General features: G+C 47.7%; 9 protein-coding genes across 9 annotated transcripts; 7 read left to right on the top strand and 2 right to left on the bottom strand.

Annotated features, from left to right (window-relative positions):
- Positions 1-222: 222 nt before the first annotated feature.
- N7508_008337 (uncharacterized protein) lies at positions 223-1593 on the top strand (the record flags this gene model as incomplete). The annotated part of the gene is made up of 2 exons (XM_058466401.1): positions 223-816; positions 877-1593. 2 exons carry the CDS (start codon positions 223-225, stop codon positions 1591-1593), a joined length of 1311 nt encoding a protein of 436 aa, XP_058317729.1.
- Positions 1594-2583: 990 nt separating this feature from the next.
- On the top strand, positions 2584-4146 carry N7508_008336 (uncharacterized protein; the record flags this gene model as incomplete). Its single annotated transcript, XM_058466400.1, has 1 exon — positions 2584-4146. One exon carries the CDS (start codon positions 2584-2586, stop codon positions 4144-4146), a length of 1563 nt encoding a protein of 520 aa, XP_058317728.1.
- Positions 4147-8787: 4641 nt separating this feature from the next.
- N7508_008335 (WD40 repeat domain-containing protein) lies at positions 8788-10461 on the top strand (the record flags this gene model as incomplete). Its single annotated transcript, XM_058466399.1, has 1 exon — positions 8788-10461. One exon carries the CDS (start codon positions 8788-8790, stop codon positions 10459-10461), a length of 1674 nt encoding a protein of 557 aa, XP_058317727.1.
- Positions 10462-12263: 1802 nt separating this feature from the next.
- Positions 12264-14628, top strand: N7508_008334 (Zn(II)2Cys6 transcription factor; the record flags this gene model as incomplete). Its single annotated transcript, XM_058466398.1, has 7 exons — positions 12264-12424; positions 12475-13240; positions 13301-13396; positions 13425-13614; positions 13669-13849; positions 13924-14058; positions 14121-14628. The coding sequence occupies 7 exons, from the start codon at positions 12264-12266 to the stop codon at positions 14626-14628; spliced, it is 2037 nt and encodes a 678-aa protein (XP_058317726.1).
- A 111-nt stretch (positions 14629-14739) lies between these two features.
- Positions 14740-15972, bottom strand: N7508_008333 (CaiB/BaiF CoA transferase family protein; the record flags this gene model as incomplete). Its single annotated transcript, XM_058466397.1, has 1 exon — positions 14740-15972. The coding sequence occupies one exon, from the start codon at positions 15970-15972 to the stop codon at positions 14740-14742; it is 1233 nt and encodes a 410-aa protein (XP_058317725.1).
- A 1342-nt stretch (positions 15973-17314) lies between these two features.
- On the top strand, positions 17315-18457 carry N7508_008332 (uncharacterized protein; the record flags this gene model as incomplete). The annotated part of the gene is made up of 1 exon (XM_058466396.1): positions 17315-18457. One exon carries the CDS (start codon positions 17315-17317, stop codon positions 18455-18457), a length of 1143 nt encoding a protein of 380 aa, XP_058317724.1.
- A 2577-nt stretch (positions 18458-21034) lies between these two features.
- N7508_008331 (DUF2406 domain-containing protein) lies at positions 21035-21451 on the top strand (the record flags this gene model as incomplete). Its single annotated transcript, XM_058466395.1, has 3 exons — positions 21035-21152; positions 21204-21287; positions 21342-21451. The coding sequence occupies 3 exons, from the start codon at positions 21035-21037 to the stop codon at positions 21449-21451; spliced, it is 312 nt and encodes a 103-aa protein (XP_058317723.1).
- A 1685-nt stretch (positions 21452-23136) lies between these two features.
- N7508_008330 (glycoside hydrolase family 72 protein) lies at positions 23137-24928 on the top strand (the record flags this gene model as incomplete). Its single annotated transcript, XM_058466394.1, has 5 exons — positions 23137-23211; positions 23270-23307; positions 23361-23386; positions 23435-24175; positions 24228-24928. The coding sequence occupies 5 exons, from the start codon at positions 23137-23139 to the stop codon at positions 24926-24928; spliced, it is 1581 nt and encodes a 526-aa protein (XP_058317722.1).
- A 345-nt stretch (positions 24929-25273) lies between these two features.
- On the bottom strand, positions 25274-26589 carry N7508_008329 (FAD-dependent oxidoreductase; the record flags this gene model as incomplete). The annotated part of the gene is made up of 3 exons (XM_058466393.1): positions 25274-25515; positions 25563-26445; positions 26506-26589. 3 exons carry the CDS (start codon positions 26587-26589, stop codon positions 25274-25276), a joined length of 1209 nt encoding a protein of 402 aa, XP_058317721.1.
- Positions 26590-26735: the final 146 nt, after the last annotated feature.

Raw genomic sequence — 26735 nt, 5'->3', positions numbered from 1 at the left:
TCCTTACGAGCTCGTATGGTCCAGATATTTCCCGGGCCCCTAACACCGCCAATTGTTCTCCTTGACGATGCAAGAGAGGCTCTCGATATTATGCTGTACCGCAGTCGAGATTTCGATCGTACTCCAATGGTCGGCATATTTTTGTCTTGGGTGATACCGAATCACCACAGCATCTTTCCCAGTGGTCCTAGGTGGAGGACCCAACGAAAGCTTATACAGACGATGATGACAGACCAATATCTGGATCAGGTTGCAGCGCCAGCAATATATGCAGCAAACCTTAACCTGATCAAATTGTGGGCAGCCAAGGAGAAGCTCGCTGATGGCCGCGCATTTTCGGCTTTTAGAGACATCGAAATCTGTACACTGGATGCCATGCTTGCCATGACATTTGGCACCAGTGCCCCAAGTGGTACTCAGATCCAAGTCGAGAAATCTGCACACTTTCGTTCATCCGACAAATGTCATAGCGACGATGGCAACAAGAAAAACGGAAATGTCTTCACATTCCCGCTCGTGGATGTTGATGTGTTGACCGAGTCGTTCTCAAAGATCCAGCGGTCTGTCGACTGGACTACCTCCACGCTTTTTCCAAGTTTGGTCGGCTGGTTCATGAGAAGGAATCCCATTTTGATCCGCAGATTTCGAAACATACATGCTTTCATTCATCAATCAATCGATGCATCCATACAACACCTGGGCGAACAAGGCGCAGTTCCTCGCGTTGGTACGGACCATATCGTGTTTCGAGAAAAGGCTCTTTCAGAGGAGGAAGATCGACCACCCCGATTTCACTCGAGCGCTGTAAGAGATGAAGTAAGTGACTCTATTTACCTTTCATTAGTCTTCGTCATTTTCATACTGACGTGACCGCAGATATTTGGGTTTATTCTATTTGGAAATCACACAACCAGAACAACTCTATCTTGGGCTGTTAAACAGATAGCCGATAACCAAATCGCGCAGTCTAGGCTTAGGGAAGCCCTGAAAGCAAGCTTTCCGTCGGCCATGAAACAGGGTCGTGTCCCAACTGCATCAGAAATTCAAAGCGCTCGTGTGCCTTACCTCGATGCAACAATTGAAGAGATTCTACGCCTTCAGCCGATCGTCGAGGTAGGTCGTAGTACAGTCCATGACACACCAGTCCTCGGTCGGGTCATTCCAAAGGGTACGATTGTCCTCACACTAAATCAGGGCGCCGGTGTCATGTATCCACTGTACGATACAAACACCCACAACAGCCATTCGTCACAGCCTGCCAAAAGGTGGGAGTCCTACGGGACCATCGACGAAGATACTGCCCATATTTTTGCCCCTGAGCGGTGGCTCACTATGTCCGAAAACCACGCCGAAGGGCACGTATTCAATCCTACTGCCTGTTATTGTCTGGCTTTTGGCGCGGGTGTTCGGGGATGCTGGGGTCGTCGGCTTGCCTATCTGCAGATACGATTATTTGTGGCCATGATAGTGTGGAGCTACGAGTTTCAGCAATGTCCAGAGAGCTTGTCGGGGTATCAGGCCGTGGAAGGGATTGTGCGTGTTCCGGATAACTGTTTTGTGAGGCTGAAGACTCTTTCGGCCAGAGAACCATAAAATGTGAGGTATAGAGTCGGTAGCTCGCGTAGTGAAAACGAATTGATATTTTCTTTCATTGCAAACCGTAAGATGATGTTTATGCGTTCCAAAGATTTATTCGGTGATTTGAGTGATCAGTGCAAATTTTTTCTGGCACACCGGTCTACCTTCTTGAGACTAGCCATTTGCTACAGGAGGCCGTTGGCTAAGTCTAGACGAATATTTGAAATGCTATCTCGCCGTGATTTACCAACCCTCCTGGGGTCTGGTCTAAAGCCCATCGAGCCCAATGCTTTCTTATTCGTTCCAACACTGGTCCCCTCCCTCCACTCCGAGTATCCCCATAGCCGCTCTACTGAGGACATAGTGGAGCAACCTGAAAGATAGTAGCGTTCAATGTGACAGGTCCTGCGCGTGCTGCAGGTTTCCATTTTGGCGATCGATCATTTACCACTGAAAGAGTTTCGGAAAAGGTCTGCTGCAGTTTTGGCTTGATCCCTTAGCTACTCTTTGGTGGGTTTTCCTATTTTCATACCCTATCTGCGCCTAAACTATGATCTTCTGCCGCTTCCGCCTTCTTTGGTGCTTATTAGGCTGCTACCACAATTTTTCGATATAGGCCATTATAGCTAATCTAGTAACCAAATACCCTGCTTTCCACTGATAGGCTAATTCCCGGTGCGTTCGAATGTATGTACTGCAATAATGCCAAATACGGGGACGGTACATTTATTTTTGCTAAGTGAAAACCTGCGAAGTAAGGGGTTTGGCCGATCGGACGCACAACCTCAATTTGAGTCATAGGTCTGGTAATTCCTCTGACGGTAATTTATTGTGGGTATCACCTTTCAGCGGGCGAATGTAGCATTTAAGTGGTCTCCAATATTAGGTATCGGCGTTTCTCGCCGTAGATGTATATTGGGGGTAGGAAGAGAAAGACTTGTCTTGGCTAGAATTGATCCGTGCACTTCATAATCTATAACACGAATCCTTAAAATCGCAGGAAAAATGTCTGTGTCTATATATCTTGTGATTGTAACAATCATCGAGTGTTCGCGCATCTTGATTTATGTGCGGTTTATTGCACTCGGCCTGTTCGACAACAAGACACACAAAGAGGCAGAAAAAACTGTCAGGCAAGGTCAACCATCGGCTCAACCTCAATATACTGAGTGTCCTGGCCGAGTTCCACTGTATTTTCGCTTTTCTACATACATCAGCTTCGGCATCTTGATCTTCGCGGGTCTCATTCGGGACTTTTTTGGAAAACTTCTCCGTCCCAGGAGGTATCAGTATCTCAAAGCTCAGAATGGATACGCAGCTCTCAACTCTGGTTTCGACAACTTTTACCTACGTCGACTCCATTCGCGAATGGACGATTGTTTCGAGCGTGTGACTACAGGCGTCCCCGGACGGCATATTGCACTTGTCAACCAGGCCGAGGGTACACCCGTCAAAACTCTGAATTTGAGTTCATATAACTACCTCGGATTTGCGGACTCCCAAGGCCCATGTGCAGCGTTTGTGGACAAGTCGATAAGAACTTGCGGCATCAGTTCTGCGAGCACCCGTGCCGAAGTAGGAACACATAGCCTTCACACTGAAGCGGAGAAGCTAGTGGCCTTGTACGTGGGCAAACAAGCCGCCATAGTCTCTTCTATGGGATTTGGTACCAATTCAAGTGTTTTCACCGTACTTGTTGGCAAAGGATGCCTTGTTCTTTCGGACGAACTCAATCATTCATCAATCCGGTTTGGAGTACGTGCCTCTGGCGCCGCAATCCACACTTTCAAACACAATAACCTTGCGGACTTGGAAAGAGAGCTTAGAAATGCCGCAAAGTCTTTTCCAAAGTGGAGAAAGGTGCTGGTGGTCGTTGAAGGGCTTTATTCCATGGAAGGATCATTGTGCAACTTGCCCGGGCTCGTTGCCCTCAAAAAGCGCTACAAATTCTATCTTTTTATCGATGAAGCCCATTCAATAGGTGCAATTGGCTCGAACGGGAAAGGCGTTTGCGATTACTTTGGTGTGGATACGGCGGAAGTTGATGTCTTGATGGGCACTTTCACCAAGTCGTTTGGCGCGATAGGGGGATACATCGCGAGCGAACACGCAGTGATCTGCAAATTACGAGCAACCGACCCCGGGTTCATCTACAGCGAGGCTCCAGCTCCAGCTGTATTGGCACAAATTATTTCCTCAATTAAAATCATCACCCGACGTGGTGAAGGGCCAGGTGAAGGTGGCACCAGGTTGGCACAGTTGCTATTTAACTCCAGATATCTTCGCCGGGGACTCAAACAGCTAGGGCTTTCAGTTTATGGAAGTGAGGACTCCCCTGTGGTGCCTGTCCTTCTACTCAATCCGGCTAAGATGCCAGCCTTCTCACGTGAGATGCTTCGGCGAAGGATCTCCGTGGTTGTTGTCGGATATCCTGCCACTCCGTTGCTACTAGCCCGAGTCCGCTTCTGCGTCTCGGCGATTCACACGAAGGCTGATTTAGACTATGTATTACTGGCATGTGAAGAGCTCTGCCATGTACTACAGCTAAGACTATCTCCTTCTCATTGATGACTGCAACACCGCAGGTTTGGCAGACAGCTCCGTGAGTAACGTGAAAACAGGGGTCTTTTGGCACGAATCAGAGAAAGAATATTCTTCTTCAATCTTCTAGGCCAAGTAACATAAAGGCAAAACAGCGTCCCTAGAAAAATATTGATTGACCTGGGCGGAATTGACTTTCAGCGTAATAGTCTGCACGGCTCCGTCGCTGCTACTTGCCACGTCCACCCAGTTGCTTATTTTCACTTCTAGTGATAGAGCAGCCACCAGTTCGAGGCGCTGGTAATTAGACTTCCGCATGATCCAAGTTGGGTCGAAGGTTCCGATCCAAAACCTAACCCGGACCCCGTACTGGGGCCCCAGTAAACCCCAGGTTGGACCCCACTCGACGATAGGAGTGAATGATACTTTTTCGCAATTTACGAGCTGTCATTTTACAGCGTTTGGGACCTCATCCCTAAATAATATTACAGAATGGCCTTTACAAGAAAGCGATACGACTTTTTTTTACAACTTATTTGGTACCGACTTAGAGGGCTGTAATTCATAATGTAGAATTGAGAGCGTTAGATTGCTCTATCAAATGACGCGGCGTAACAAACCATCAATTTCTATAAATCATTAGCTGTGTTTACTCCACTGTTAAAGGGTACAAGTTATATCTCTTTGCACTAGCAAATATATGAGCCCTATACGAACCCCGGCTCTAGGGAGAAGCTATATTGCCTATGTATACTCAAGCTCTAACACAAACGTTGCACGAAAGCCAGAGAGTAGCGCAGTCCATGACTACCTAAGTATTCCATTTAGTGAAATCATTATTACAAATACCGTATTTCTTCTCGAATGGTTTGACGGCCCTCGTCCTTTACAACTTTTTGCCACTTTTTACATTTGCGGAAAGCGCCAAGCTATGTGGGAATCGGGGCACCTTCACAACATGCCTAGACAATTGCTGTCTCTTTGCGAGTGGTCTGGGTACCCGGGACACCTAATGATAAAATTAGAACTAGAGTTGTTACGGCAGAAGAGGACTCAGAAATACCAAGACAGGAGTATGTTTTTGCCCATAAGCCTAGACCCTATGCCGGACCTGCAGTCAGCCCCTGACTCCGCGCGGCATAGGGTCTAGGGCCCTGTCTTTGTTATGGCATTGGAGCTCCATATAAATGAGTACTCTTTCGCTGCGCAAGAGATGCGACCGTTCGCAAATATTGGGGTGACGGGGGACAATATGGCCTACAAGGGACAATTCATGTCACAAGATGGGATTTTTGGCATTAAATGGCTCTTGAAACTTTTTTCATGAAACATGTATGCTCTCAAATCAATAGATATTCCAAGAAACCCTTCCCGTATTGAGTATTCCTCCATAACGAAGTACTCGAGCTCTGTATTCTTTTCAGATACTAGACACCTCACTCAATATTACCTATTGAAATGGGGATGGCACGATGGCAGTCTGACATAGCAGACGGGTCGATACTAATGAAGAGATCACACAACCACTCCCATGGCCTGAAGGCGTAGAGAGCGGTCCCTGAAGGTGTAAATCGTACCGAGCCTGATGCTATATCATGAATCAAGAAGTTTTGCGAGTAACTGTAGTCATATTGAGGTTGTTGGATCATGCTCCTCCCTCTCTGTAGGAGAAGACTGCATGTCTCCTGAGGCATTATGTCGGAACTTGCTGTCTTCCGTAACTTGCTCAGCCAATGAGGGCATTGAAATCTCTGTGTTTTATTACTTGCTATTTCTTGCTATTTATGCTATGCTCATCATTAGTAATCCGCTCATTCGGAGTTACTATAATTCCGGTTCTCAATCCGTATTCATGAATGCAGCACTGTCAAAATACTACTGTCACGGGATTCACCACTACACTATATTTTTGTTTGCGAATGTACCCCGTGTAAAGTTACTACAGTACAATGATACAATGAACAACAGAAGAGCATGATAACTGTAGATCCGGGTCCCCAGTTCTAGCCCGATGGCTCCGGACGTAGCGGGGTAGTCTTTGGTTAAAATAATTTCTTGCAGAGGCCCGGGGTATGTGAGGATATTAGGAAATGCACAGGCCTACGCTTGTGGTGGAGAAAGTGTTGTCAGATGGCCAATGTCTTCAGCCCTACCACACCAATTTTCCTACAAACGAACATTGTGAAGGGCTGAAGCCAGACTATTATACAATCTAGTTAGGCCGATTGCTGTTATCAAAAGGCTTAAAGAAGAAAAGACAGAAGCTTCGAGAGCAGCACTGCCTCATCCCGCTGATTGGCTCACGAAAATTGCAGGCTGGCCACCGCTTTCACACAGTTGCAAGTCTGGCCCCAGCCCCCAAAATAGTTCCTTAGCCTTAGCAACTCATCCTATTTCATGGATGGACTATCAACTGCAGCGAACATTTTCGGGGCTATTGAACTGACGGGAAAGATCGTGAAAATATGTGGCCGTTATATTACGGAGGTAAAAAATGCGCGAGACGATATCATTACCTTGCAGCGAAGTGCAGCAGGTCTTGAAGATATTCTTATGAATCTGAAGAAACTTTTCCAAGACCATGGCTCGAAGTTATCCGTATCTTCGAACCTAGCTGAAAACATAAACGATTGCATTTCAGATCTCGAGGCTCTGGAGACGAAAATCAACCCAGGGCATAAGACGGGAGTGATGAGAAAGTTTGGCATACGAGCCTTGAATTGGCCAATTCAGCGCCCAGAGGCGGATCGATTCGTTGAAACCCTCGAGAGATATAAATCATCCTTTATTTTATCGATGCAGGTTGACCAGACGTATGTAATATGAAAGAGCCCTTCTAATCCATTATAGCCAGCTAATCACTTGTCTAGTGTCCTGTTGACCGATTTCGCTCAAAATTTGGACTCCACCAAAGAGATCCTCAATCTCGACAAACTTCCGGTCGAACGCGGAGCCGAATTTGACTCCTATTTAGATCAACATGAGGACGAATGTCTCACAGGCACTAGAATTGAGATTATACGTCAGGTAACTGAATGGGCAAGATCAGCCGAAGGCAAATGTATACTTTGGTTAAATGGTATGGCAGGAACAGGAAAGTCAACTATCTCTCGAACAGTTGCCAGGTCTTTCAAGGAAGCGGAGCTTCTAGGAGCGAGTTTCTTCTTCAAAAGAGGGGAAGCCGACCGAGGAAATGCGATTAAACTATTTTCGACAATCATAAGGCAGCTTGTGATTCGAATACCCCAATTGGCTCCAGCAATTCAAAAAACTCTTGACGAGGAACCCGAGATAGCAAGCAAATCTTTGAAGGAACAATTTGATAAATTGGTTCTCCGGCCCATTCAAAACGCGGATCACCTTCAGCTGTTGTCTTCAAACGTTCTCCGAAATTAGGCTATTATAATTGTGATCGATGCATTAGACGAATGTGCACAAGACGAAGATATACGATCCATTCTCCGATTGCTGCCAATTCTGCAAGGATCAAACACGATTCGTCTGCGAGTATTTTTAACAAGCAGGCCCGAGCTGCCAATTCGCCTTGGATTCACACAGATGCCAGATTTTCATTATCAATGTGTGGTTCTCGATCAGGTTCTGGAACCAGTGATACAGCACGACATATCCCTATTTTTCAAGCATCGGCTCTGAAAGATAAGAGCAGACCGGGATTTACCTGGCGATTGGCCTGGAGACATTGCCATTCAATCTCTTGTGAACATGTCTATTCCGTAATTCATTTTTGCGGCTACCGCTTGTCGTATCTTGGAAGACCATCAATGGGACCCAGAAGAAAGCCTCGCGAAGTTGCTCGCATATCAGAATGATGAGTCCGAGGCCGACCCGTCTTCACGATTTGACGACATGTCTCAATTTGACATGACTTACCTACCAGTCCTGAATCGGCTCCTGGAAGGCCAGAGTAAGAAGCAGGAGAGACAGCTTGTTCAAGAATTTCATGACATTATTGGCACGATCGCGACGCTTGAGATATCGCTCTCAGTTACAACGCTATCTAAGTTACTCGGGTTTTCAGAGAAGCAAATTGATAGGAGGCTTAGCTCGTGACACTCAGTCTTGAGTACATCCCCTGATCACAATCAACCCGTGCGGCTACTTCATCTGTCATTTCGGGATTTTCTTCTTGATTCAGAGACACAAGACAAAACGCCATTCTGGGTTGATGAGGCAAAGGTACATCAGAGACTCACCACACGATGCCTTCAAATATGCAGTGGCCTCAAACAGAACATGTGCGGTTTGGAATGGGGCACAAGACGTGCGGAGATTGACAGTCAAATCATTGATCGCTGTCTGCCATCAGAGGTGCAGTATTCCTGCCGCTATTGGGCCTATCACCTGAGTCGAAGCAAGGAGTATCTTGTTGGAAGTGAAAACCGACTCTCGTGCGCGTTGTCATTTCTCCGGCAACATTGTCTTCACTGGATGGAGGCGATGGGCATTTTGGGCCTTACTTCTGAAGTTATAGGGATCCTTAGTCTATTACAGTGGTCGTTTACGCCCAGGGAAGATCATAACAACCATCTTGGTCGGGCCGAAGAAAATGTAGAATTATCGGAATTTCTACAGGATGCTAGACGGTTTTTCCTGAAAAATGGCCCATTGATCGACGATGTACCCCTCCAAATATACTGTTCGGGTCTCATGTTTGCACCTAAAGGGTCAATTCTGCGAACAAAATTTGAAAAAGAGGCACCTCATCGGATACATGGCTTCCCGGATATCGACAAAGCATGGAGCGCAGAATTGCTGACCCTCGAAGGGCACTCAGGCTCGGTTCATTCTGTGGCGTTTGGGCCTGACGGATGTCTTGCATCCGGGTCAGGCGACGAGGTCGTCAGGCTCTGGGACTCATCCACGGGCTCTCTTCAAAAAAGCCTCGAAGGACACTCTGATAGAGTTCATTCTGTCGCTTTCTCCACAGATGAAAGTCTTGCAACTGGATCTGCGGATAGCACAGTTAAAATATGGGATTCATCATCAGGCCTCTTACGACAGACTCTCGAAGGTCATTCAGATTGGGTCAACTCTGTGGCATTTTCTCCTGATGGTCAGTTACTTGCATCAGGTTCTGACGATGAGTCTGTTAAGCTTTGGAACCCCTTCACGGGTGATTTACGACAAAATCTTCGGGGGCATTGTGGACGCGTTCAAGCAGTGGCATTCTCGTCTCATGGTGTGCTTGCGTCTAGCTCTGGTGACGAGACAATCATACTTCGGGACTGTAAAACTGGTGTGCTGAGGCGTACTCTGAAGGGTCATTCAGACTGGGTCAAATCAGTGGCTTTCTCACCCGACGGTTGCCTTTTGGCGTCTGGATCGTACGATAAGACCGTCAAGATACGGTACCCTTCTACCGGTCTCTTGCTACAGACTCTTGAAGGTCACTGGGGCTGGGTCTATTCTGTAGCCTTTGGATCTGATGGCCGATTTTTGGCCTCTGCTTCCAAAGATAAGACAGTTCGAAACTGGGACCCAACTTCGGGCGCTCTGCTTCGAACACTCGAGGGCCATTCAGGACCCGTGTTGTCTGTTGTCTTTTCCTCTTGCGAGAAAATGCTGGCGACCGGATCTTACGACAAGACAGTTAAGCTCTGGGATTCCTTTACAGGTACCTCGCAGCAGCAGGATATTGAGGGGCATTCTGATTGGGTTTACTCGGTCTCGTTCTCCCCGGATGGCCGTAAACTTGCGTCGGGCTCACGCGATGCGACAGTTAAGCTGTGGGATTCTTTTAGACGGGTTGTTCAACGAACTCTTCATGGTCATTCAATGTCAGTTAGGGCAGTCCTGTTCTCCCCCGATGGAAAATTGCTGGCATCCGGTTCCTACGACAAAACCGTCAGGATTTGGAATCCAATTACCGGAGTCGAACAGCGACTTCTTGAGGGCCATGCCAACCGCATTCGATCGATCGAATTCTCCCCTAACTCGCGCCTACTGGCGTCTATCTCGAATGACGAGATGCTCATCCTCTGGGATTCCTCTAATGGTGCAAGCCTGCAGCGGATATCAAGGGGCAATATCCTAAGTTCGACCCTGGAGCCCTTTCAAAATGGCTCATACATGGGCACTGATCTGAACGACGCCAATATACGATCTTGGTTTCAAACCCATGGTTCTATCTGGCCTCGGAAAGAGGACAAAATCTGGATAGAGAACGATCAATGGGTAATGATCCTAGGTAAAAAGACGGTGTGGCTACCTTCAGAATATCGGCCAAGTTGCTCAACGGTGCAAGGCTATACTATTGCCCTAGGACATGCATCGGGCCGAGTTTCATTCATGGAATATGCCATATCTAATCACTGGCGCTGAAAACAATTATCCCTATCCCATGGGGAGGGAGGTGGGGGGAGACTTAGGGCTGGTGTTACGCACGACTATCGGGTCGCCCCTAAGTTAGAAGATTCTTAGGTTATACTTGCCTGTGCTTCCTTGTCTTCTAATGTCAACGATCTATCTCTTAACCGTACCGTTGCATAGTAAGCCTTATACGGGCTACATCCTTTTGAGGTTATCGAGGAGTGATACTAGGTATAGCATCGAATTGATATATACTAGAGTATTAGTCTAGTCGTAGTGTTGTCAAGTTATAATCAAGTTATACGAGTCACCAAAGGTTTCTAAACAGTAGACACAAGTAACAATGTATGGTTGAACACGAAGAACTCAACTAAGTATTGTAATGGGAATGGCACGATGGCAGTCTGACCTAGCGGACTGGTCGATACTAACGAAGAGATCACACAACCGCTCCCATGGCCTGATTTAGACGTAGAGAGCAATCTCTGAAGGTGTAAATCGTACTGGGCCTGATGCTATATCATGAATCGAGAAGTTTGGTGAATAACTGTAGTCATATTGAGGTTGTTGGATCATGCTGAGATCTCCATGCAGGGGAAGACTGCATATCTGCTAAGGCATTTATGATACCTCAAGCCGTTAACATGCTAACGTCACGGGATTCACCACTACAGTATATAAATGAGTGTCCTTATATATTCCTCGTGCGTCCTATCCTGAGAGGGGTCCTATCCTACGATAGGATGTGTCAGGGTCACGTGTGATGCTTCCTCTTGGAGTCGTGGCCGGTCCTGGGATAAGAACAATCCCTGTCCTAGGTTCCTCAGTGCCTATAGTTGCAGCGCCGATGGTTGGCCTCTGCCGTTATACCATATCGGACACACCAAGTGGGTTGGCTCTCGATGGCCCATTTGTAGGTTGCGGCTGCAGGTCCGTAACAAGCTAAGCCAATTCTTATTTCCCGTATTTCCGCTTCCTCTTTGACTTATCTTACCTATATTCTCTGATATATATTCACACCTTTCACTCTATTGATCTTCGTTTTCGACTAGCCTATTATTCTAATCCGTAATTATATATTTGTGTGACGAAACTCTACCACAAACCTATTCTCGATAGAGCTTAGGGATAAAATGGATTTAAATCATTTATTTGATATTTACTAAAACCTTTATAGTTATTCCCATAATATTTTCTAAAGAGTTAAGCTATAAAACAAATGCTCAAAAATACCGTCAAAATTAGCGTATTTTATATTTATCGGCTCTTAGAGGGAAGGTAAAAAACCTACCTGCGGGCAGGAAGAGCCCGCCCTCCGCCCGCAAAACTGCGGGTCTACAGGCGGCCCTCAGAGGGCGGCTCGCGGGCGGTTATGAGGTCTACTCGTAATAAATGTGGATGAAGACAAGTGACGGACGAGGTTGAGCGCGGGAAGGAGAGGACTACAGCTTCTTCCTGTTCAAGGCAACAGTCAGTAGTCTGAGAAGCTCGAGCATGCTAGATGAAAAGATGCAACGGGGTATGTGCGGAAATCTACAAACCAAATTTGGTCATATAAAAACTCTGCATATTCTTCAACTTACTCTCATAGACCCTCAAGTTTTGGTTATAAACCAAGTGCAATAAATGAAACATTATATGCCAGCTTATGGACATGAGATCAGGGGTGGCAAAAGACCGATGCATATAACCGAAGAAGCCGAGAAGCCCCACAACCTTGGTCGTATGTAGGAGGACAAAAAAGCACAATCCTCGCTCATCTGGCATCTTACGAATTTTGAAAAGCCGACTCCTCAATTACTTACATACACAATATGGAGGCGGAAAGTACCGATCGGCCGCGCACGCGTGCAAAGAAGGCGTGTCTGGCATGTAACTCCCGTCGCGTTCGGTGCAACGTGCTTGACATGCAGCCCTGCCAAAATTGCATCTCCTGGAATCTCTCTTGTGAAATTGGAGAATCAAGGCGTGGAAAGTATGTTTAGAGCCATTTATTTGGCCATCTGTGCTTACTTGAACTGGCAGGTATCCCCGCCGTAAGAACAAGGGATCGGCTCGATCAGCTACGCCGACTAACAGCGCGGCAAATAAGCGTGATATCCAAGGGGCTCACAGACCATTGCCATTGACTCAGCGCTCAGATTATTCACTTTCCCGCTCGGCCACAACAGATGATCCTATTCATAAAACGGTCTTTCTTGGCGAATCTAGCCCGCTTACTTGTGTTGTGGATGAAGGTCGCCGATCACCAGACAAAGGCTATGCGCGCACGATTCAAAACGGAAGATTGCATTACTCCATCTCTGAAATCAACGGTGCGCCTGGAAATAACGCTGATTCGCTAGGCCCTCGTCGTAAAATACTCCATGATCGCCTTACCCGTGAAGGTGCCTTGATATACCCGGCACCAGCTATGTGTGATATACTTATTCGGGCTTACTTTGATTGGCTGCATCCATGCTTCCCAATCTTGGATCGGGCCACCGTTCAAAGTGGGTACCAAGATGGGACATTGTCACCTTTGTTGCTACAGTCGATGCTGTTCATAGGAGTCAGCTTATGCTCAGATACAGCTTTGGAATCTACTGGTTTCCGTAATAGGTATCAAGCGAAAGGTGAATTCTATGAACGGGCAAAGGATATCTACGACTCGGGATGGGAAACCGATACGATCATCCGGTTGCAATCGCTATTTCTGTTGAGCTTTTGGCGTGGAACTCCGAGTGAAGAACGAGATGTCCGTTTTTGGCTTGGTGCTGCCATTGGCCTGGCCCAGAAGAAGGGGATGCACGTCATGTATGCTGAGAACCGGAAGTACTGGCCGACGGTGGATATCAGCTGATTTTGCCAGGTCGAAATTGTCATTCTTAAATCCAAGAGATCAGAAAGTCTGGAAAAGGCTTTGGTGGGCTCTATATGTACAATTTTCATATCAAGCCTGTTGAACGTGATTGGTAGAACTAACTAAATCACAGGTTCGGGATCAACAAACGTCGGCGGCACTAGGACTACCGCCCCGAATACGTGATGAAGATTGCCAAACGGCCGACCTTGAAGCCTCAGACTTCGAGGAGAGTGAGCCCATCAATCAATCTGAAATATTTCGAGCACCACCGGAAGTTCATGTTTCATATGTCGTGGGAATGGCTCAGCTGGCAAGATTATGTTTGTGTCCTACATCCCACCAATAGTACACAAACACTAATATTTAATCCTCAGTACGAGAAATCGTTTCCACTCAGTATCTACCAGGCCATTCTAAGTTGGATAACCCAGCTAGACCAATGCTTCATCAAGATTTGATTGAATGGAAGTCCAACCTGCCAAGGGAGTTGCAGTTCCAAAGTCCCATGACTAGGGAAGCCATGTTTCTTGTTGGCATGCTTCACATGGCTTATAAGTATGATTCTTGGTATTTTTTTTGAGGATGTGGGGCTAACACAAACGAAGCAACCTATATATTCTTCTATACAGACCGCTCTTCTTGCAGCCCCCTGGGCGATCAACTAAATCGGAGGGGAATATGGCGTTAGATGCCGCAACAAGAAGCACGCGCGTTCTTGAGGACATGCTGTCGGAGAACTTGGTTCAACATGGGTCTCTTCACTTGTGAGTCTTGTTTATTGACTAGCTTTTAGTCTCTCAGACGATAGGTGGACTAATGTGACCAGAATAACTCACACTTTTTCGGCTTTGTGTATTCATACCATTCACTTTGGACGAGTTACCGGAACATCCCGCAAGTTGGCAGAACATAGAGCTAAGCTTTGTCTTTTGGGACTGAAGGAACTACAGAAGTCCTGGGACTTGGAGAACTGGGTCCTAGATCTATTCTTTCGCTGTTTGGACGATCGCACAGCTCGCGATCTTCGACTGGTTGATGCTACAATTTCACCATCTACATCACGAGTTAACGGCCTTCCAACCCTTGCAGAAGCCTCACTTCCTACTCCAACTAGTGGCCCACGCGGACTGCTGTCTCCTAATCAACAGGAAGGTTTGTGGCCGAGTACAAATCCAGTGACTCTCCAAGATCCAACAGAGGATGCAGCGATAAATATGGATTGGTATGAATTGTTGAACATGGAGGGTGATGATGTGATGGGGATGGCGGGCTCATTATCAAATCCGGATTATCTGAACCCACAGAACCTTGAGTTCCTTTACCGGTTTTTGTAGTACATCTCCATATATCAATGTTTTCAACCTGATACCCTGTGCATATGATACAAATCCATAGAAGTCTAAGACTTAATTTCTTGTTTGTCCTGAATTCTATTTGTATATCGATCAAGCCAAACCCAGCTCCGCGAGTATGGCCTCATTGTGTTCCCCAACCTTTGGAATCGGACCCATCGCTGATTGGGTCGTCCCAGGAGGTAAAAGAGCCGGGACAACACCGGCGGAAGTCTTCACTTGGGTCCATCGGTTGCGGGCTTTTAGTTGGGCATGCTCCCAGACGTTCTGCATATCATTGACATTGGCATTGGCGATAGAGGCTTCCTCCAACCGGGCAATCGTTTCTTCTGAAGTTAACTTCGAGAATACGTCTTGAATTGCATTTTTGAGGGCATCCCGATTTTGGACGCGCAGGGGGTTGCTTGAGAAACGCGAGTCGGTGGCCAGATCAGGCTGTGAGAGAACTCCTGCGCAAAAACTTTGCCATTCGCGTTCATTCTGAATGCCAAGCATGACCGACCCATCTCCAGTATCAAATGGGCCATAAGGATAAATTGCAGCATGTGAAGCTCCTGCTGGTACCGGACCAGGGGCGCCGTCAAAGGCATAGTACATTGGGAAACCCATCCACTCTACCATGCTCTCGAGCATAGAGATATCAATCTGGCACCCCAGGCCATCTTTCCCACGCTGTAGCAATGCTGAAAGAATATTGCTATATGCGTACATTCCAGCTGAAATATCTGCAATGCTGATTCCAACCTTAGCAGGCTCTTTCCCGGTGCCAGTCACTGATAGCATGCCTGCCTCGCTTTGGATCATGAGGTCGTATGCTTTTTTTTTCATGTATGGACCATTTTGGCCGTATCCGCTGATATCACAAACGATCAGACCGGGGTGTTTGTGTTTCAAACTCTCATGAGATAGGCCTAGTCGGGCACTGGCTCCTGGAGCCAGGTTCTGGACGAGCACGTCGGCCTTGCCGAGGACTTTCATGAGGACAGCATGGTCTTTTTCATCCTTAAGGTCAAGTGCTAGACTCTCTTTACTGCGATTTGTCCACACAAAATGAGATGCTAGTCCCGAGACTCGGGCATCATACTGCCTGGCAAAATCGCCGACACCAGGTCGTTCGACTTTGATGACTCGGGCTCCGAGGTCGGCAAGTTGTCGTGTGCAAAAAGGTGCCGCGATAGCTTGTTCAAGACTGACTACTGTCACGCCAGCAAGGGGAAGAGGACGACCTCCTGAGCGATTTGAGTATAGACGCGAAGTAATGTATGAAAATCTCACAGACTGGACCAGGCCCAAGGGCCGGCAAGTGAAGGAGAGAGGTGACTTCATGATCAATCAGTATTAGAAACGGGACGCTTGAAATTATTTAAAGAAGCGGTGACTTCATATATTCTGTTGTAGTGTCAATTTCCCGATGTTCCGACGCGGGGGAAGGGTTCGGTCCAACGAGTGCCGAATCGGCTATATGGTCACGGACGAGGAGCTTGTCAATAGATGTTTACAGTGAAGAGTCCTATGCAATGCGAAAGAAACTAGAAATGTCACATCACTGAAGTTCCGTGCTATATAGCGAGAGAGAATATTTTAGCGCAACAAGCCTAATCAGACGTCATCACACGTGATACGTTGGCATCTTCCCTGGATTTGCTGCTCGCCTTGCTACATAAACACAATTCAAACTCTCAGTTTCCAGTCAGCAAATGCCATCCCAAAAGCTGGCTTTCTCTATCAGAATGGGGCTGGTTCATCACTAGGGTTTACGAAGACCAGATCTTCGACCCTTTTCTCGTCGCATCTCCCGGTGTCTTGAGCCAGGTCAATGACACTCGACAATGACATGCCACACGGTCCTGCTCTATGCTTGCCTTCAGATTCCAGTCGGGCAAATGAAAGCCTGGCTTTGAATGACATGCCATGCTCGACTTGGATATGTTCACCTCTCATATACAACGCCGGACATTATTCGCTGTTTTTGCAGGCTATATCAGCCTATATCTCAAACAAAATGATGACAACATCTTGAACACGTTGTAGCAATCAACCTTGCGCGCATGCTTCAACTATATGGGTCGGACCACTTGGGAGGGCACTCACCCTATTGAAGCACGACAGCCCGTCGTAACACGGCGATCCTTTTCGTGGAAAAATGCTAAATTGACCGGGTCGCGACAAGCACCAATTGTTGAAAGCCAAGAGTCCCCGCAGAGCGTCCAATGCGGGAAAAAATGGCGCGGCAACGGTTGAGCCGCGGGGCCTCGTATTCTCGACATGTGTCCCCCTTTGCGCCTCTTGTTCACCTGCCTGTTGCACTCAGGATTAAGCAGCCGCGATGGTCGGTGTACCACGCAGCAGAGGCTGTTTGGCATGTCTCCAGCGACGGGTCAAAGTATGTTAGCCTCCATCTTGTTTGTCTTCCTTGCCGCAAACTAATGCGCAAAAATCGCAGTGTGATGAAAACCAGCCAGAATGTCAGTCTTGCAAAAAGAGGGGGCTACCATGTCCCGGATATATAAGAGAGCGAAAGTTTTATCATCAATATGGTGCATCCAGCCAGATCAAGCCATCGGAATCTACACATCAAACAGGTTCCCTGGCAACCACCTCGACCAATCATCCCCCCACCAATTATCCACATGAGCTGCAGCACCACTCTTTAATCGCGCAGGAATCAATGGATGAGGCTATAGTTCCGAACTTGGTTGCCGGGGTGCTTGGCCAGCGTCGGCGAGAGGGCTTTTGTGCCTTTGTCGATGATGTCTTCCCAGGCATCTTTTATGGATACCTCGGTCTTGTGGATGTGAATTGGTTTGACATAGCTCGAAACGAACGAGAGACCGGTAGATCGCTTGACTGGGCCTTGCGCAGTATCGGAACATGGCAGCTGGGCAAAGCAAATAACGATCGACGACAAATGCTCGCCAGTCGAGAGATGTATGGACGTACACTCCAGCATCTGATTCAAGCAATCAAAAGTCCATCTCTTGTCTACGCAGATACAACTCTTGCAGCCGCCATTCTTGTCGGCATATATGAAATGGTCAATGCCACAGAACAGAAAGGGTGGTTAACTCATTCACGAGGCATCAGCCATCTCTTCCGCGTTCGGGGACCGAAGGCTCATACATCTGGGATCGGTCGCACCTTGATATTATCCTTTCGGGGATTTTTGGTATTTGAAGCACTGGCTCGCGGCGAGGCATGCTTTCTCGAAGATGAAGAATGGAGGTCTATTCTCCCAGAGGCCCTGAATGATGAAGAGCGAAGAGGCAAATCCTGCCCTCTGGGCGTGCTGATCGAGTATGCATTTAATGAAATAGCTCAATGTCCCGGCTTCCTTGCCAGAAGCAAAGCGCTTGTTGCGTCCCCCCAGGCTACCTCTAGGGAAAGAGAGTGTCTGATCCGTGAAATTGAGACGAGCCAAGATACCCTACGGGTTCTAGAATCACAAATGCTGGCTGGCATCAAGACAAAACAAGCATCGAGTGGAAACAGTTCACAGTCTTTCTTCGGGGTCATCTCTGATCCAAGAGCAGATACATTGGCAAAATACTCCCACGAAGGCATCCACTCAGCTATTGCACTACTCCAACAGCTTCTAGTTGTTCTTGTGTCCGATCGAACTCGACGAAAAGAAGCCTCGCCATGGTTAGCATTAAGAACAGCCAAGCTTCAAGTGGAGACGGTCACCGATCCCAATGAGATGACCACGCTGGCTCAAGAACAGACAAGGCTGCACCCTACAGGTCCACAATCCGTGGGAAACTCCAAGGCCTGGCCTGACCGCATCGCGATGTCAATGGGCTTGACCAAGTAACACCCGGAGACCTGCCGAATAGATCTTAGCTTGCCTAGGTGTATAGTCCCTTCTTTGTAGTCAATCATCCTCTAATAACATAGGAAAGATTATTCACATATATGATCCAATATGATCCGAGATATATATATCCACGTCAGCTCAGTTATACCTACTTTCGATTGGATCATGTTCTAATTTAAACAAACTGTCACGCTCCTTGTTTCCCATTTGAAACAAGTATACTGTACATAGTGATAATATTGCTATATTATGATTTTGCAGTTAAAATATCTCCGTGGCTCAATGAATGGTTTTGGGCAATTGCCACCGCCCCCACCTTGAGTGCCAAGTCACCCCTTCATTCCACCCAGTTTTATCCCAGTGACGCTCTTCAAAACAGAAAGGACCAGGTGCCTGGTGCCAATCAAAACCACTAAACCACAGCTACATCTTGGCTTTTATGCCCCGAAGACCCTGCGTCCTGTTAATTGATGTCAAACAGCTCCTTACCGACCTTACCGCGAGAATCACCGTACACCAAGAGAATAACGACGGTATGGCCACAGGGCCACGGACGAAATCATATGAGTACCGATCGGCATAGCCTCATCAAAACACCTTTGAGGACTCAGACGGGATTGTCCTGCTTACCGAACAATCATTGAAACAACACTGCTGCGAAGGCAGAGACCAACAACCATCGCGTCATCGCTCAAGAAATACGGCTGGATATCTACGGACAAGATACAATTCATCGACGAGCCAGGGGAAAGACATGAGCAGCGTTTAAAGAAGAGATCAGCGACCGCTATTTGGTAGTGCATAACGGCAGAATCCGATACGATTCCTACACAGTTCGGGAGTGACAATGGGTGCAAGAATGTAATATGTATACACCAAACGCAGCAAAGAAGGTACCGTTCCATTCGTTCCGGTACAATCGAGCTTTCGTCCGATCAAATGTGGTCGTCACCCAGGATAAGAAGGGGTGAACTGGAGTGTGATGCGAAAGTGAAGATTGATTCAGTGACTCTTGGAATCAGTGATCTCTCCAAGGCCGACTCTAGGGGGCTGAGAGATGATTTTTTCCTCCACTTCACTTTTGCTGCTGTGGCCAGAGACACTCGCATTCTCACATGGAGAATCCTGGCTATCATGCTCCGGAATGATTGCTTCAAGCACTGGCGCGAATTAGCCCGGATCTGGTGGCTTGGCCCAATTGCGATTAGAAGAATGCTATTGTAATCAGGAGCAACTATGGCTTGATGCGCACACCGTCGCGGTTTGCGTGCCACGCAGTCACGCAGTAACCCAGCCTCTCGGGAGGACCATCTCGGCGATGAGCGAAAAGTACGCAACGTCAAGGCTTTGGAAGACGCCACCATTAACACCAACCGCATTTAAACGGTGAACAAGTGAGACGCTACCCTGGTCACTCGTCAATGCTCTGCTTGCGGAGTACATCCGTGTGAATGTACGTTCGACCCAACCTCTCGATCTCCCGAGGGCTGGGCTTCCCCAAGGGGCCCGGATGAACATTCCGGACTTGTCAGCGAAACAGAAAGAATGTTCGACGCCTGGAATGCTGGGGGTAATGTTTCAAATGCGGCGATCGACAGTTTCGGCCTTTTTCCATCGCCGGAATAGGGGGCTGTGACATCGCGCTGAAGTAATTCGACTGTGATGGCCGCGATGATCTTCGCCCCACTAAACTTCTCAGATTTTGTTCACCAATTAGGTGAATAGCGCTGCCTGCTCGCTGATTGTTCTGGAATGTGACAAATGTAGTATTTGTGTTTGCCGTGGAATTGAAATTGAGTTGAGAAACCTTCTATTAATCTAGTATGTTGATGTGTTTATAACTCGAAAGCTGATTGATGTTGCTCAAACTATAAGTGGTATATGACACGAACATTCCTGCCCTAGGAAATATGGCTATCAGGACCCTGCAGGGCAGAGCCATGTGAGATCCCACTCCTTGTGATTCTAATTGGCTAATAGGCAGAGTAGGATCGATTGTTCCTGAAGGAAGAATGGGGCGTGTCCCTGTCACATTTTTGAAACCGTCGATCTATCTCCACCAGCATGTGTCGTCACTATTGTGCACTATTGTGTATACAATATACAACGCAAGTACATTACAAGGTACCTGCATGTGATGCACAATTGCAGCGCAACGCGGGTTCAAACGGATGATCGGAGGATAGATTGCGGGTGCCTAGAGTGGGCGAGACCTTACAGCCACCGAGCTTGCGTGGCTCCCAGGCACGAAGCCCTCAGATTGGTCAGGATGCATACTAAGCATTCTGCTAAAAGTTAGCCCTGAAATGGGACTCCAGCGTCATAACGGAATTGGATAAAATGCAAGTCACCCGTGGTTGACGAGCAAGATCGGCCCAATGACCAATCTCGCCACTTGTTGCGTGATCTTGGCTTTCTAGATCTATTCTTAGAGGTACCTGACAGCGGACAGGGATCCGTGGGTTATATATAGGACCCATTCGCCTCCCTGGATTGGCACATTATTATTTTAGAATCAATACAGTGAAGTTCACACTATAACCATTTTCGTACTATAATCATTTCATATTCACAATGCCTGCCTCATTCTCATCTAGCGAGCGCTCTGGCTCGGTCAAGTCACACCACAGCCCCAAGACTTCACTACAGAGCAAGGCCGACCCCAACATGGCCCTATATGAAGAGCAACCCAGTATGTTTGGAAGTCTTCGCACTAGTTGCAACTCGTACTGACCCCAACTAGCTGCTGTGAATACCCAGCCAGGAACCCACAATCAATTCTCCCTCAGAAGCATCCAGCACAAGGATCGCGAGGGTAAAATCATCAGTAAGAGAGAACCAGTCATTTACTGTGGAGACATCAATTCTAACTCAACGATAGCCGACCCCGATCTCTCCAACCCCACCAGAAGTCGTCTCGAGCGTCCCCTAGACACAATTCGGTCATTCGATGCAGCAATTGACGCCCACCGAAAACAAAACAGGATGTGAACAATGGGATGGATAAAATTATCACGCCAGAACGGAACGAAGGGACGCTTTTGATGCCAATTTCAATTCGCGAACGGGGTTTTGATGTGTTATTATTCAGTTTCACGATATGGAGTCACGGAGATATCAATGTTCAATGCAGTCATTTCAACTGAGACGCCTCGACAACACTGTAATCTCCAAAATCGAGAGCGATTTGCTTTGTACCCACGGTCAGTGCCGTACTTACACCGTGACAGAACTCAGCGCCGTCGTCAATGTAAATCAACATACTTCGGTCACTCTACGTGTCTCGGGATCGATATTTAAAATCATCCAGAAGACTACTTGGCTTTGAAAATGGTGATGGTCAGCTCATGATCGAGACCAGAGAACCACCTGTTGATCTCCGATTATGTGGATCATTAAACAAAACCTTGCATTTCTAAAATTTGAAGTGGTCTCCTAGTACATCTTCCGGGGTCGACGCATCCACCGAGTCGGTTGATACTCGGGGTGGACCGATATCGATACGTCACTGGCTGAAGAGACAAGAACCTTATAAGTACCCGTTAGATCTACATGTAGTTCCTGGAATAGCTCAACATTAATAGCCGACTTCGAACTATATGTGTTCGAACAACAAACAAAGTATAAAAAGGGACCGACTGTATCCCACGCTCTGATTTCCCAGGAGCAAATTAAGCATTTGCCATGGCCCACCCATCTGATCCTAAATAAATAAAGCAATTATCTCGTCCAGTCATTGCAGTGGATCGGACTTTACCTTGCGGAGAAAACAAGTCCGAGGGTCGCTTCGGTTTGGAGATGTGCTTGGCTGCGATGCACTCCATAATAGGACCAAGCAACGCCTCAACTTGACTAATATTCTATTCTGCCTAGCTTAGAATAATTATAGCTGTTCTAGTCAAAAACCAGAAGTTCGCGATACCCAGACAGAGAACACGCACTGCTGGCGCCATTCCAAGAAAAACGCCCCACCACACCGCGTCAGCCTGTGAATATTTTCACTTTTCGCTAGTTCTCAATAACATTTATCCAACCGACCATTTCAACTATTATTAGGATGATAGAGCAGTGTCTCGGAGCTTATTGAGATTTGAACCCCGAGTTGGGAGCGAGCTGTCTCTCACACAGCCTGACTGGTACACGCCCGGTAACATCTTGGAACACCAGACCTAGCCTAGTGTGCAGAAACCAAGATACGCTTAGTATGTGGGACTCGGTCATGGCAAAGTTTTATTCGCTCGGTTTTATTGAACCGATACGCTCTACCTCAAGCCCTAATGTCGGTTGACGCGGTCCATCACCCCGGTCTGGCAAAATTGACATCCGGGCGTCAGTAGCCTAAAGCTATTCACTGGTGGCCACTATCCACTTAGCCAAATTTGGAGTGGATTCAAGTTGGGTCAGTTATACGCGTCCCGTTTGATTTCAGGGGAGGCGAACAAATCGGGTTCATCTAGTGGCTGTCTTGAGACTATTAATGGCCGCTGGACGTGAAGCCACCATGAATCCCTCTTGTTTTTGTCCTGTCTCCTCTTTCAGCGACGTACCAAACGTTCGTCATTCACTCGTTGTCAGATCTCAACTCTCTTTTATTTTTTGCTTTCTGTTCAATCCAATCCAGCTTCATTCACTCGCTATATACACCTGTGGTACATAGATCCACACAACATTTCACCATGAGGTTTTCTTTGGTGGCACTGGCGACTCTGGTCGGCTCTGCTGTGGCTGATTTGGATCCTATTGTTATCAAGGTAATACCTTTTCCTGAGGAGACATACAAGTATCCAATACTAAGACTCCCACGTACAGGGTTCCAAGTTCTTCTACTCTAGCAACAACACCCAGTTGTAAGTCACAATCGTATGCCTAGTCCCAATCTCTATGTTAACAAGAATCACAGCTACCTTCGCGGTGTCGCCTATCAACGTCGGTTTCTCGTATTAATCTACAAATATTCCAACTAACATGTTACAGAAACCGCCGATGGAAACAGCTACACTGACCCTCTGGCCGATGCCACTGCTTGTGCGCGTGATGTTCCTATTATGAAGGAGCTTCGCACCAACGTCATTCGTACCTACGCCATCAATGCCTCGGCCGACCACTCCGCCTGTATGAAGTTGTTGTCAGAGGCTGGTATCTACTTGATCTCTGATCTTTCTGACCCCTCCCAATCGATCGACCGTAGTGACCCTACCTGGGAAACCTCGCTCTACACCCGGTACACCAGCGTCATTGATGAACTCTCCCAGTACAACAACACCATTGGTTTCTTCGCCGGTAACGAGGTTTCTAACACCGTCGCTACCTCGGACGCCAGTGCCTTCGTCAAGGCTGCCGTTCGTGATATGAAGAAGTACATTAAGCAGAAGGGTTACCGGTCAATGGGTGTTGGATACGCCACTGCTGATGTATCTGCTATCCGTGAGAACATGGCCGACTACTTCGACTGCGAGAGCTCCGACGAGACTATTGACTTCTGGGGCTACAATATCTACTCATGGTGTGGTAACTCTTCATACACCGAATCTGGCTACAACACTCGCACTGAGGAGTTCCGCGACTACTCCGTTCCCGTCTTCTTCGCCGAATATGGTTGTAACGATGTCACTCCACGTCAGTTCACTGAGGTAACTGCCCTGTATGGCGACACCATGGCTGAAGTGTGGTCCGGTGGTATCGTGTACATGTATTTCCAGGAGACCAACAACTACGGTAAGTGATTCCCCGATAACAAGATGATTCGACCGCTCATTCCTTGATACAGGCCTGGTTTCCGTTGTCGACAGCACCAGTGTCAGCACCATGGCCGACTTTAAATCCTACTCCAAGCACATTGCTACTGCCGACCCTACCGGCACCAACAAGGCATCATACACTCCTACAAACACCGCTCTGCAAAGTTGCCCTACTGTTGGGTCCGACTGGTTGGCCAAAGCGTCTCCTCTGCCCCCTAGCGCCGATATTGATCTTTGCGAGTGCATGTACGATGCCGCCGGCTGTGTTGTGGCCGATGACCTCGCCACTAGCAAGTACTCCAAGTTGTTCAGCACTGTCTGTGGCTACACCGACTGTGGCGGTGTTGACCGCAATGCCACCACTGGCGAGTACGGTGCCTACAGCATGTGCACTGCCAAGCAGCAGCTCGCCTTCGCCCTGAACAAGTACTACGTGGAGCAGGACCGCTCCGCCTCCGCCTGTAGCTTTGCTGGATCTGCTACCACCAAGGCCACTACCAGTGCCACTGGTACTTGCTCCGCCCAGATGAAGGAGGCTGGTACCGCTGGCACCGGCACCGTCACCACTGAAGCCACCGCCACTGCTGACTCCAGCTCCTCTTCCGGCACTTCGACCTCCTCCAGCGGCGGTGCTATGAGCATTCAATCCAGTGTTACCTTCGGATCTTACCAGATTGGTGCCTATCTGGCCACCGCACTCCTGGCGGGTATTGGCATGATTGCACTCTAGATTTACTCCCGATTAATCAGGCGGTAGGTCTAATTTCGTTTCGTTTCTATGCTTGTGCCGGATTATTGTGTATCCATCTTTCTTCCTAGATCGGTATTGTCAAAGCCAAAGCAGGAACAAGTTTCACCAGAGGTTTATCACCCTGTCAGGGCCTTCTTGTCAATTGAAAACATTCTGGAACTAGGGCTACGTTATAGAATTGGCACACCTATTAGGACTCAATCTGACTTATATACCATTCTTCTTTTCAGTTCTGGCGCCCTCTTAGCAATTTACATTGAATTTTTATTCTTTATTGTTTGAATGATGGTCATTCGTAATAAACATGAACCTGCAATCAAGTCTTCAAGTGGCCAACACGGCCCTCTTGGTCAGTATGGCTGATGTCTCATCTAGTCGGCTCCAGTCATGTGCATCTTTACAGGCCTGGCGGCTGAGAAGCACGGCGCGACTTGTACGGTCTCTCATTTCGTTTTCATATTCATTAATTGCAGCTGATGGGTTTGAAGACCCGCTGTGGATGCGCTCAATAGCCTGCATCAAACGGTACGCATCGAGGATTCCGTGATTCGCCGCCTCCCCACGATCTAGAAAAGTCAGTATCCACCAATGTTGACCGAAAGGATGAGCTTACACATTGTCATGGCATGTGCTGCATCGCCTGCTAGTGTCACTCGACCACCCTGGTTATCCCAAGCCAGACACTCCCAATCTGCTAGCTTGATCTCGGTGACTGGTGTTCCAGCGGGAATACGATTGACTGCGTCTTGGAGAAATGGCACGAATCCTTGTGCCCGGTTCTTCATATTGACCAGGCGAGCTTCATCTGTGCTTGCTACCTTGTCTTCTGGCCTTTTCTCTGGCCAGGACATGCAGATCTGTGCACGGTATCGCTCTGCACCGGTCCCTGCTGTTCCATTCACTTGCGGCGTTTCCAGCATGGAGAACCAAAAGAATGCCCCAGTCGGTGGGTGGCAGCCTTGAAATAGTAATGGGTCCATTTGGCGCAGGGGTTTGATCTCTTCTGGCGTCAGATCCACGGCGACCCCGGTGAAGTTGATTCCGAGGTTTTGATTGTCAAAGGCGTCAGGTCGGAGGAACTGCCTCACTATAGAACGACTGCCCTCAACACCCACGACTAGACTTCCTGTGACATTTGTCTGGTCTTCAAAGACGAGTTGAACTTGATGGGTGTCTTTCGGTAGACTTAAACCAGTGACCCTTCGACCCCAATGAATGTGATCCTCAATACCGTTCATCAGTGCACGACGCATCTTCTCTCGACTTACTCTCCACCGCACATTGGGTGGGATCTTGAATTTTGGTTCTCCCGTCTCGAGATTGATAAAGAGGAAGTTTCCGCTGTCATTCCGGGCCACTTCCGGATCCACTTGAACGTCTTGAATGCGAGACAAGGTCGATTTGTCAAGCATTTTGAACATGGACTCCAATGCCCAGTGAATAGTAATTGCCCATCCTTGACCACGCACTTCTGGATTTAAATCACGTTCATAGATCTAATCCGTATTAACTGAGCATCCGCTGATTCAGATTCAGACCCTGTTGATCAAGCTTACCTCAAAGGGGATCCCCTGTTTCTTTAGCGATTGCCCAAGGGTCAGGCCGACAATGCCAGCTCCCACAATGAGCACTGGATCCATGGTGTCGTGGTAGGAGAATAAATTAACAAACTGAGAGCAACTATAAGCTCAGGGTTGGTGAGTATTAAGTATGACCCTTGAGCGAGTCACTTGGTAATATTGAAGATAGCAACCGTATACCGGTGGAAAATGCCGAGGATATAACC

Source organism: Penicillium antarcticum, assembly GCF_028974205.1.
Source record: "Penicillium antarcticum strain IBT 31339 chromosome Unknown utg000008l_segment0_segment0, whole genome shotgun sequence".
Taxonomy (NCBI): Eukaryota; Fungi; Ascomycota; class Eurotiomycetes; order Eurotiales; family Aspergillaceae; genus Penicillium; species Penicillium antarcticum.
This window is presented reverse-complemented; position numbering and strand designations above follow the sequence as displayed.